This window comes from Corylus avellana, chromosome 2 (assembly GCF_965113065.1).
Source record: "Corylus avellana chromosome 2, dhCorAvel1.hap1.2, whole genome shotgun sequence".
Classification (NCBI taxonomy): domain Eukaryota; kingdom Viridiplantae; phylum Streptophyta; class Magnoliopsida; order Fagales; family Betulaceae; genus Corylus; species Corylus avellana.
Window position 1 is genome coordinate 38,694,148 of NC_142491.1, and position 11,599 is coordinate 38,705,746.

Genomic DNA, 11,599 nt, shown 5'->3' on the forward strand with positions numbered 1-11,599 from the left:
TCTTTTTTTTTATTAATTTATTTTTTATTTTTTTTAATTTGAAATATTATTTTTTTCTGTAGTAGGTCAGGTGTCCTATTTGTAGTTGTAGGATTTCTAAGAATAATTCTAGCTGTAAATTAGATATTCTCCAGTCCATTATGGACGGGAGAGGATCCTATTCCATGATTAGGACAATTTAACCCGCGTGATTTTATTAATATCCCATAATGAATTTGTCCCGTGCTTTTATTTACAAAAAAAAAAAAAAAAAAACAATGAGGGCATCTCGGTCGGTGGTGCGCGCCAATGGGCAAAGGACCCAGCCGTCACTTCAAAATTTTCACGGGACAGTTCCGTCATTTTGAAAAACTAAAGCCGTGTTTGGCCAAAACAAAATGATGAAAGAGACCCTCCCTACCACACGCCCGCTATTCTTCTCCTTATTGAGAGAGCACCGAAGAAAGAGAGGGTGGGTTCTTTTATTTTTTCCGAAGGCAAAATCAAAAAATAGCGAATTATTGAGTGTGTGTGAAAGAGCCTGTGTTTGTTACTCTAAAGCTTTTTAATCCCACAATATTTAATTTCAAATATCCGTTACAAAAGCGGGGCTCCCGCCACGGCCGAGCCATGGCTCAGCTGGAGAGGCAGACCCAGCAGCCCACCCTGGAGCCCTCGACGGTCCACGACGCCAAGTCTCTGATCTGCGCTCTCAACCTCGTCTCCCGCAACCTCCCCCTCCCTCCCGACCTCCACGACGCCGTTTCCTCCATCTGCTTCTCCCCCGAAGACTCCGCCATCAATGCCTCCGCGACCGGAGCCGGCGGCGGAGGCTCGGACCAGAAGGCGGTTCCCGAGAAGACTCTGGTAATAATTTTCTGCGATGGCCTTCTCTTGCCTTTGTCTCTGTTTGGGTAATTTGAAGCAGTTTCAGGGGTTAGGGTTGGGATTTGTGCGTTTTGTGTTGGTTAGGGCTTTTTTCCTCTTTTGAAATTCTTGCCTGTATTTCCTATTTTGTGTTTTTGTGTGTATGCTTAGTCTATAATTCAATTTATTGACGGAAGGGAATTAGTGAGATTGAGTTTCTCTAGGGTTGAAGGGTGGTTGTGATTGTTTGTGGGTGGTTTTGAGATTTTGTTGTTTTTTTTGAAGCGTTTATTACGTCTCTTCGTTGATTTGTCTGTCTGTGGACATTTTGTTGTTTGATGTTACTCCATGTTTATCCACTAAATTTTAGAATTGCTGTAATAGAAATTGTGTACTTTTTTGGCTATTTTTTCTTTCCTGAATTTCACCTTTTGTTCTTCTATTCTTGGGGTTAGTTTTTTGGTGAGTGATAAAAGTTGTTTCTTACAGTATTGTTTTGGTATTATTATGCAGGGAGATCATGGCAGTTACACAGGAGATTTGTTGGCCGAGTTTGAGGATGCACTATTGGAGCAACGCCTGAATTGTGTGTCGGGTGTTGGATTGAAAGTATCAAGGGAAAGTCGTTTTCAGAGTTACATTCAGCATCGATTGGCTGAGCTTGAAGGTGACTAAATTTTATAAAGAACCTTCACCTTGGGTATCATATTTTTGGTGTATGTGAGCCCCCCCAACCTATGCCAACAGTAAAAGAGCAAACACGATTGCTAACTTTCGGCAGTTTTCTTTGTACACACTATTTTCAGATGGTACTTTTTATTTTTAATGTAGAATTGATAGGTTTGTTGTTAACTGTTGAATAGCATTCGTGTAGCATTTGCATGTCAAAAAAAAAAAAAAAAAGCATTCGTGTAGCATTTGCATGCTTCGAAATGTTAAAAATATAGGAAATAATAGATTTTGCAAGTTTCATTAGTTAATTTATGTTCGGAAGTGGTTCTATTTTGTATTTGTACAAATTAATTTTTATTATTATCAAGTAATTGTCTAGCCAATTTTTCAGAGTGGATCACTTATGCATTAATGTTTTGAATCAGAATTGCCTTCAAATAGAGGCGAGGACCTGCAGACAAAGTGCTTGCTTGAACTCTATGGGCTAAAGGTAAACTAGATACGATAAATTATGACAATTAGTTAACAGAGAATAGCAGTTATGTGAAATAAAGGTTAGGCAGCATTTGGTTGTACTTCCTTAAATGATTCTTTTCTCAAGCAACCTGCTTTTTTTTTTTTTTTTTTTTTTTTGGTTGGAAAGATCAATTTTTCTTGTGTCTTCCAGATACAAGAAAAACAAACATTCTGATTCTGAGAATTGTTTAATAGAGAAATTTGCGAACTGTTGCCTGTGAAGCATAGCCAAATGTGGCCTTATAATGAGTCAATGATTTGCACATATAAATTCCTATGTTGCTTGTTGGCAGTTTACTGATATATGCTGGTAAAGGAGTTCTTGTAATTGTAATATATGCATGTGTTCTTCTGTTTTTACTTCTGATACCAAGGGATGACATAGGTTCTTACTACCTTTTTCTCTAGCAGCTGGCGGAGTTGCAAAGCAAGGTTCGGTCTAATGTGAGTTCAGAGTACTGGCTCCGTGTAAACTGTGCAGAACCTGACCGGCAATTATTTGACTGGGGCATGATGCGATTGCGTCGTCCACTTTATGGTGTGGGAGATGCTTTTGCCATGGATGCCGATGATCAGTTCAGGAAGAAACGGGATGCTGAGGTCATTTATTAATTTATGCATTACTTGTTTGAGCTATTTATCCATACTCAGAACACAGAAATTGGGAATCTGGGGTATCTAGGTTTTATAGCATCTTTAGAGAATGCAGCTTCAAATCCTGGCATATGCCTACAGTCTCTATTTGAGGGATCCCAGCTGTGAGGTCACTAACTTCATTTTGATTTATCTGATAATTTTAGCCACCTAGTGTCTGAAATTAAGACAAAAAAGAAAACTAAAATGAAAAAAGTCGATGAATACTGTATGAAAGTGAAAACAGGTTATAATTATTAAACCTTGTCAAGTTTTGGCTTGAGAGACTCCTAGAAAGGGCCACTAATCAGTTAGTCTGATCTTCATGTGTTTAAAGTATAAGTTTATAGACATAAAAGAAAAAAAAAAATCTTTTTATTTTCCTGGCCAGATAAGATATAGATCAGAAGACCCAAAATATGGATCATCAAAGTGGAAAAACGAAGTACTGTGTACCTAGATGCTGCTGACATAGTTAAAACCTTTCATGCAGAGATTGTCAAGGTTAGAAGAGGAGGAGAAAAATCAAGTGGAAACTAGGAAAAGAAAATTTTTTGCTGAAATACTCAATGCAGTTCGTGAATTCCAATTGCAAATTCAAGCATCTATGAAACGCCGGAAACAGAGGAATGATGGGGTCCAGGTATTCTGTCTTCTTCTATTCGTCCATTTTTACATTTCATGCATATTTAAAATGGGAAATGGAAGTCAGAAATGCTGCTGTTAAATTATATGGAAATTTACAGGAAAAACTACTGGGAAAGTTTGATTGATTAAGTAGGAGTCATCTAGAAAATGTCCAGGAAATTGGTGGATACGTTAGATGGCAATTGTGAACCTTTAGATCTGTTAATAAAACATTGCTGGAAAGGTTTGGGGAAATATAAAAAGAACAAAAAAGCCATTTGTTGATTATGGTAAGCATGCTTTCCATGGGTTTCGGGAACTTCTCCAAGGACTTTGAACTTTAAAATAATGCTATATGAGCCTTGGTATCTTCCATGCAACTTTAATATTTGCTTTGTTGCCAGGGGTTTTTGTCCTTCATTTAGAATAGCATTTCAGGGAAACATTTACCCATATATCAAATGGAAAAAATATACTCAGAACTTTGTTTTGGTATACTTTGCAACCTGATAATGAGAATAACTGAATTATGTAGACCAAACGCGGGATCTGTGTCATGTAATAACCTAAAAGAAGTTACATGATAATTTATATATCAAGCTGATGAGGAAATTACCTCTCTCTCTCTCTCTCTCTCTCTATGAAGAATGCTTGGAAGAAACAAGTTACTGCAATCTTCTGAAATTCTCTTCAGAAGGCAATAATTGTTTTACTTATAACTTAAAATTTATTGTTAATTGAGTAATCAGTTACCACTTAAAGCAACTCTTGTAAGGAACATTGAAGTGTATAATATTGCTACTATAGCTTCTGGTAAAGGGACCATTAATAGGTATTTAACAGGCTTGGCATGGAAGGCAAAGGCAACGTGCTACACGGTTAGAGAAATTGAGGTTTCAAGCCTTGAAGGCTGATGATCAAGAAGCATACATGAGAATGGTGAAAGAGAGCAAGAATGAACGATTGACAATGCTTCTGGAAGAAACAAATAAACTTCTTGCAAATTTGGGAGCTGCTGTTCAGCGTCAGAAAGACGCTAAAGATTCAGATGGGATAGAGGCCTTCAAAGACTCAGAAGCTGATTCGCCTGAATTGGATGCTTCAAAAATTGGAACTCCTCAGGATTTACTTCCTGAGGAAGAGATAGACATCATTGATCCTAATCGTAGTGTTGAAACTAGTGATTTACTTGAAGGTCAGCGGCAATATAACTCAGCCATACATGCAATTCAGGAAAAGGTAATGATAAAAATTTATGATCTGCATCATGTTTGTGCTAGCTTTTTTTGTTTTTGTTTTTTGTTTTGTTCTTTTTGCAAGTTTCTATGTTTGAGAACCCCCCCTCCTCTTCCTCCATTTAATCCATATTGCACATTAATTACTGGTTGCATTCTGAATGTTGAACAAGGGTGTTGTATAATTTACAAGAATGGCACAATGTCGTATGGTACTTGTACAAAGTTGAGGTCCATATTACTTCCTTCTAGTGAGGGGATTGAACCTTCCTTGACAGTTGTCTCCTGAAGTATCCAATGGCCCGTATTGTTAGTCCTAACATTTGATCTTATCAAACTTCTGTGGTTAATTTTGTATGTTTCTGCAATTTTATTATTTTTCTAAAATCAATGTAGATTTGAGGGGTAGGAATAATTTTTGAACAGGTTCCATTGTAGGGGGGCAAGAGTCTCTGCTTGGTGCTGTTTTAAGTGTGGCCTTCATGACATATATTGCCTGAATGTCCTTTTTCTTTTCTTTCCTTTTGTTTTCCTTCTCTCTTTTTCCTTTTCATTTTTTTTTTTTTTTTTGGTGTGCGCGCGCGAATGAATATGTTGAACTCCTAAGTTAAGCATTAGCAATAGTCTGAAGATTGCTAAATTCTTGATAAGTACTTCAATTCATTTGAGAATGCTTGATGTTGTGGAAATAGTGACTACAGATTCCATCCAATTTCATTTTCTTTTTCTTTGTTGCTAATCATATAAAACTCAGATTCACTTTTTGAAAAAAAACACTGGAAACATCATTTATAATGGGATCAGAGAATCTAACAGAGTCTGAATTGTACAGGTAACGGAGCAACCATCCATGCTTCAAGGTGGAGAATTAAGACCGTATCAGATAGAGGGGCTTCAGTGGATGCTTTCCTTGTTCAATAACAACTTGAATGGAATTTTAGCTGATGAGATGGGGTTGGGAAAGACAATACAAACCATTTCGTTAATAGCATATCTCATGGAGTACAAGGGTGTGACTGGGCCCCATTTGATAGTGGCTCCAAAGGCTGTATTACCAAATTGGATTTATGAATTCTCAATGTGGGCTCCTAGGTATGCAGGAAGCATTCTTTGAAACCAACATCTGTGTGTGTGTGTGTGTATGCATGCGCACTTTCTCTCTCTATATCTCTGTGTAAAATTTACTTTTAAATCATTCCTCAATTTTCTTTGTGGTCCAGTATTGGCGCTGTTCTTTATGACGGACGTCTAGATGAGAGAAAGATAATGCGAGAAGATTTGTTAGGGGAGGGGAAATTTAATGTGTTGATCACACACTACGATCTTATCATGAGAGATAAGGCATTTTTGAAGAAAATTCACTGGTACTACATGATTGTTGATGAAGGGCATCGGTTGAAGAATCATGAGAGTGTTCTTGCACGGACTCTTGTCTCAGGGTATGATTTCCCTTGCTTCTTGCAATGTTTTATTATGTACATTTTATATCAATTATATTTTTTTTCTTATTGTTAAATACAAGTGAGGCACCCAAACGGGGTTGAACCATTGACCTCAATCTCCACCCTTTCTTTTGGGGAGAGGAGATGTCATTTTGTCCTAAGACCATTGACATGAATCTATGTTTGTCCTATGAAGTTTCTTTCATGAGTAATGCTACATACCACACAAATATCCCACAAAGCTGATGTGACAAAGTTTAGTAGCCATTGATTTTTTTTTTTTTTTTTTATAACAATATCAGCTTTATAGGATATTTATTGTATGTAGCATTACTCTTTCTTTCACCAATTTCTATATAAATTATGCTATGCCTTGTGGGATGGTTGTGTACTTCACAAACTTGCTTCTTATTGCCTGCTTTTCGGGTGGAGATTTTCTATTTATTTAAATCTTGTCTTTTGGAAATACTTCACCTTTGAAAACCAAAATTCAGTCTTGCTGCTATGTAAACTGTAAAAGCCTAGTCATGTCAAAGCTTTTTGAGTTTAAGGTTGCAAAGTGGCATCTAGTTTATGACTTTTCAATCTGAAGAAACATAATGGAAAAAGATCAGCTTTTGCTTGCAGACCACATAAAAATTATGGTGTTGAGACATAATTTGAAGCACACATCTGTCATAATTAGTTTAATTAGTTGGGCAATTATTTTACTATGCATAATTTTGATCTACAATTATGAATTCAGAAGTTATTTGGATAAAAAGAAATGCACACACTTATGAAGGGAGTGAGATACTGGTAAGTGAGATGGAAGCTTTTGTTGTTAAGGTCTCTTTATGAACGGACAGTGGCTATTAGTTGACTCTTTTTTCGAACTTGTAGTTTTTAGTTCTTTTGAATTTGAGATGTTAGCTTTTACTTTTGGTATTTCTCTTGTATACTTACGTTTACCAGGCTTGTGCCCCTTATAGCGCTTTTTAAATGAAATTTATTATTTCTAAAGAAATATAGATGTATTTGGGATGAAAATTGTTGTAATCCTTGTCCTTATATTTTGTGGGTTTTACTCCTAAGTGAAATCCATCTGAAATCACAATTTGAAATTCACAGATTTGACTGGATTTAACTGTATTTTACACTAGGCAACCATAATCTTTTAATCTAAGAAACACGAATGTTGTATGGCTGAGGATTGAATCGACCATATAGGTCAAAGAATCTACCTTTGAACCATTAGGCCAATTATCTTATGCTTTGTATTATATTTATCACTTTTGATCACATAAATTTACAAATGCCATACAAATTCATATATGTAGGTTCTAAAATATGCAATTCATAGAAGTTGCTGCTCTTACACTTTCAGTCTTACCTCTGGTATCCTAGCTATGCTATTTGAAATTTTTGTAGTAACTGTTTTGATGATAATTTTGGTACCAGAATGATTGTGATTGATTTTCTCAAGTTGTTCGTTAGCTATTTTGGTTAAACTGTGTTGAGTTTTTAAATAGTTTTTATATGGAAGTCAGAAGTGTGAAAGGTTTCTTTAAGTGAACTTTTACTTGTATGCAGCTATCAGATACGACGGAGGCTTCTGTTAACTGGTACCCCTATACAGAATAGTTTGCAGGAATTGTGGGCCCTGCTTAATTTTCTTCTGCCACACATTTTCAATTCAGTTCAGAATTTCGAGGAGTGGTTTAATGCACCCTTTGCAGATAAGGGTGATGTTTCTCTGTCTGATGAGGAAGAGCTACTGATCATTCGTCGTCTGCATCAGGTGGGTATTGTCTCCTAATTTGAGTATTCTATTATTCTTTCAAAACTTATTTGTTGATATATTTTCTTGATTTCAGGTTATAAGGCCATTCATATTGAGGAGGAAAAAAGATGAGGTGGAGAAATTTCTTCCTGGGAAATCACAGGTCATTTTGAAATGTGATACATCATCTTGGCAGAAAGCATATTATCAACAAATTACAGATGTGGGAAGAGTTGGGCTGGATAATGGTTTGTTGCTTCTACACCTGCATGCCATGCATCTGCATTTCATCCTATAGTTAAAATATATAAACCCCCCCCCCCCCCCCCCCCCCCAAAAAAAAAAAAAAGAAACCATCAAAACAACAATCCTGTGTTTCCAAATGCTTCTGATTTGAGAAGTTCTCAATTTGGTAGGTGTGTTCAAAGTTTCTATATATTTGTTATTCCGCTATTCACCTTTTTTAGCATTCTTAAATGCTGAAGGTTTAATATATCCATATTCCCTCCAAGAACCTTCTCTCATGGAATCAACAATGAGTAACGGCCTTTTTTTTTTCTTTTTCTTTCTCTCTCTTTCCACACACACACACAACCCCCCCCCCCCCCCCCTCTCTTTTTTTAACTACCAAAACCTCTCTTAGTTTTTGGCTTTCAAAAGCATTTGTGGTTTTTTCAAAATTTTCAACACACAGTTACCATCTTGTTTCAAGAAGCAAACTACAATTTATTATTGCCATCCAGAGGCTTAAAAGCTCCCAATATTGTATTTTATCTTCAAAACTGCAACTTTCTTAGAAAGAACTGTGGAGTATTTGTATTTTTACTTTTGGAATCAATTTATTGCACTTATCTTCCATATTTGTTTATTCTTCTCTTTCTTCTGAAAGTATAAGTTTAAATTTTAAGTTGTGTAAAAGTTGCCGCCAGTTTACCAAAAGAGAAACAATTTGCAGGTGCTGGGAAATCAAAGGGTCTACAGAATCTGACGATGCAGCTCAGAAAATGTTGTAACCACCCATACCTTTTTGTTGCTGCAAATTATAATATGTGGCGCAAGGAGGAAATAGTCAGAGCATCTGGGAAATTTGAACTTCTTGATCGTTTACTGCCAAAACTCCACAGAGGCGGGCATAGAGTTCTGCTTTTCTCACAAATGACTCGGCTCCTTGACATTGTTGAAATTTATCTGCAACTTCACGATTATAATTATCTTAGACTTGATGGTAACACCAAAACTGAGTACAGAGGGTCTCTAGTAGACCAATTCAATGCCCCAGACTCTCCTTACTTCATGTTTCTCTTGAGCACTCGTGCTGGAGGCCTTGGTTTGAACTTACAAACGGCAGATACTGTAATACTTTTTGACATTGACTGGAACCCTCAAAATGATCAACAGGCAGAAGATCGGGCCCATCGAATAGGACAGAAAAAGGAAGTTAGGGTATTTGTGTTGATTACTGTTGGATCAGTTGAAGAGGCTATCTTGGAGCGTGCAAAACAGAAGATGGGCATTGATGAAAAGGTCATCCAGGCGGGACTGTTCAATACAACTTCCACAGGTTTGTTAATTAAGTTCTATACAATGTCATATAATATCATTACCTGCTCCATCCCAAAATGTCTTCTTTTCCCTTTTGGAACATCTAAAAACAAATATCCACTTTCTAAAAGTGGAAGCACCTATTTCTTTGTTTTTGTATGCTCTACCGTTAAGGCATACTTACTTTTAATAAAGTGTAGGTTATTTAAGGGAGATTGTCATACTTATCAAAAAAAAAAAAGGAAGATTGCCATACTTGGTTCTTTTTCCTTAATATTTGCATTTTAGAAACCAATGGCAGGGAATATTTATTCACATGGTGAAAATGTTTCTCGTTTTTTTCTTTTCTATTTTTTGTACTGCCATTCTCTGCTTTAGAATATTCAGTGAGAAACTGGGTGGCCATCACTGATCCAAAAATTGCCACCTATTCCGTGAATACCATTCCTATATTCTGGTGAAAAATTTATGGCTTAGGGCCAAATCGCCATTTGAGTGCCCCTCCTTAATCAACAGGAAAATGTAGTGCTGGATATAAGTGTCTGTGCATGTCAATCCCCAAACATGAATAGGAGCGAAGTAGACTACCTCGAGGTGTCAGCTAACCCGCCTATACCAGGTAACAAGGTATTTGGGATGGGAGATGATTACCTCCCCTTGTGAAAGTAGAGAGAGCGAGAGTACCTCAGGCATTATCTCAAACTTGCTACTCTTCTGTTAAGTTTTGCTACAGACGGGTCTGTCGCATGCTTCATATTCATGTTTTGATCATTCTCTCTTGAGGTCCTTTTCCTACTGAACAGACTGTTGACATGGTGAATTTTTATGTGTACAGCTACTCGTCTGTTAAGTTTTGCTACAGACGGGTCTGTCGCATGCTTCATATTCATGTTTTGATCATTCTCTGATAAGGTCCTTACCCTACTGAAGAGACTGTTGACATGGTGAATTTTTATGTGTACAGCTCAGGACAGCAGGCAGATGTTAGAGGAGATCATGCGTAGAGGCACAAGTTCACTTGGGACAGACGTTCCAAGTGAGAGAGAAATCAACCGCCTCGCTGCCCGTTCCGATGAGGAATTCTGGCTGTTTGAGAAAATGGATGAGGAGAGAAGACAGAAGGAGAAATACAGAACTCGTCTTATGGAAGAACATGAAGTACCTGAGTGGGCATATTCTGCTCCTGAAATCAAGGAAGATGAGAATGATAATGGCAATGTCACTGGAAAGCGGAAAAGAAAGGAGGTGGTTTATGCTGATACTCTGAGTGATTTACAGTGGATGAAGGCTGTGGAAAATGGAGAAGACATGTCAAGGCTTTCCGGTAAAAGAAAGAGAAGGGATCATGTTGCATCCGAGGCAACTGCATCAATTAGAAACAATGCAGGTTCAGAGGAAAAGGTATCAGAGTTGGCGAATGAAAACAAGCCTATGACAAGTGAGGGAACAAGTGAAGATGCCTCCCCAACCCCGAAGGGACCCAAGTGTGAGGGAGCAAATACTGAGAAACAGGACTACCAGGGTGTTGGAGGAAGTAACTGGAGTGGGCAAATGTTCACATGGAGTAGTACACACAAGAAAAAGAGATCAAGCTTTGTTGTCCAGAGCGCATCATCTGATTCTAGAGGGCAGAATTCCAATGGAAGAGGAAATGGATGGGCTTGATCAAGATCACTCAAAAAGGAAAAATATTGAACATGGATATTATTAGATATATCCAGATCAATACTTGAGGGAGGCTCATTGCATTTTAGCTGCTGCCTGCTAGTGCTGGTGTGTTTATACAAGGGTCCCAAGCTCAGGCTATGACGGTGGGCTCAGTCACTCCACAAATTGCAGTCATTTCTGGGAGTTTTAAACATGTCACATATCAGCAGCAACGCCAAGTTATCCCAATTAATGGAAAGTACTTTTTACGTTTTTTATTTCTCCATGGTTTTGCATAGCCAACCCAAGAGAGACGTCTGAACCAGTGTGCAGATAGAGTAGGGATATATTGGTAGCGTAGAGCGCGTTAGGGAAAAATATAAGAGGGCTCTTGTTGCAAATCCATTAATTATTAGTGCTCGACTCTTTTGCGGTTGTGCCCATCAAATGTCTTCAAGAAGTATCTGATAAATGTGATAATTAGAACATATCTTCAAGATTTTAGAATTTAATTATATTTTTTTTAGTGATGTTAAAGATCACATTTTTATCCTAAAATAATCTTACAATGATGAGAAGGCAGTTCCTAGTTCTAACTAACTGTCAAATTAATTCTTGTTTTAAAGAACTAAAAGCAGGCATTTTTTGTTGTCATCGGATTTCAGGACCTCATAATT

The 11,599-nt window shown here is 37.3% G+C and overlaps 1 protein-coding gene across 1 annotated transcript; it reads left to right on the forward strand.

The window, feature by feature from the left end:
• Positions 1–422: 422 nt before the first annotated feature.
• Positions 423–11,462, forward strand: CHR23 (homeotic protein regulator). The gene is made up of 12 exons (XM_059594161.2): positions 423–846; positions 1,360–1,513; positions 1,944–2,008; positions 2,443–2,634; positions 3,161–3,310; positions 4,138–4,533; positions 5,362–5,621; positions 5,750–5,968; positions 7,544–7,751; positions 7,828–7,981; positions 8,689–9,294; positions 10,240–11,462. Exons 1-12 carry the CDS (start codon positions 610–612, stop codon positions 10,938–10,940), a joined length of 3,342 nt encoding a protein of 1,113 aa, XP_059450144.1. The 5' UTR covers positions 423–609; the 3' UTR covers positions 10,941–11,462.
• Positions 11,463–11,599: the final 137 nt, after the last annotated feature.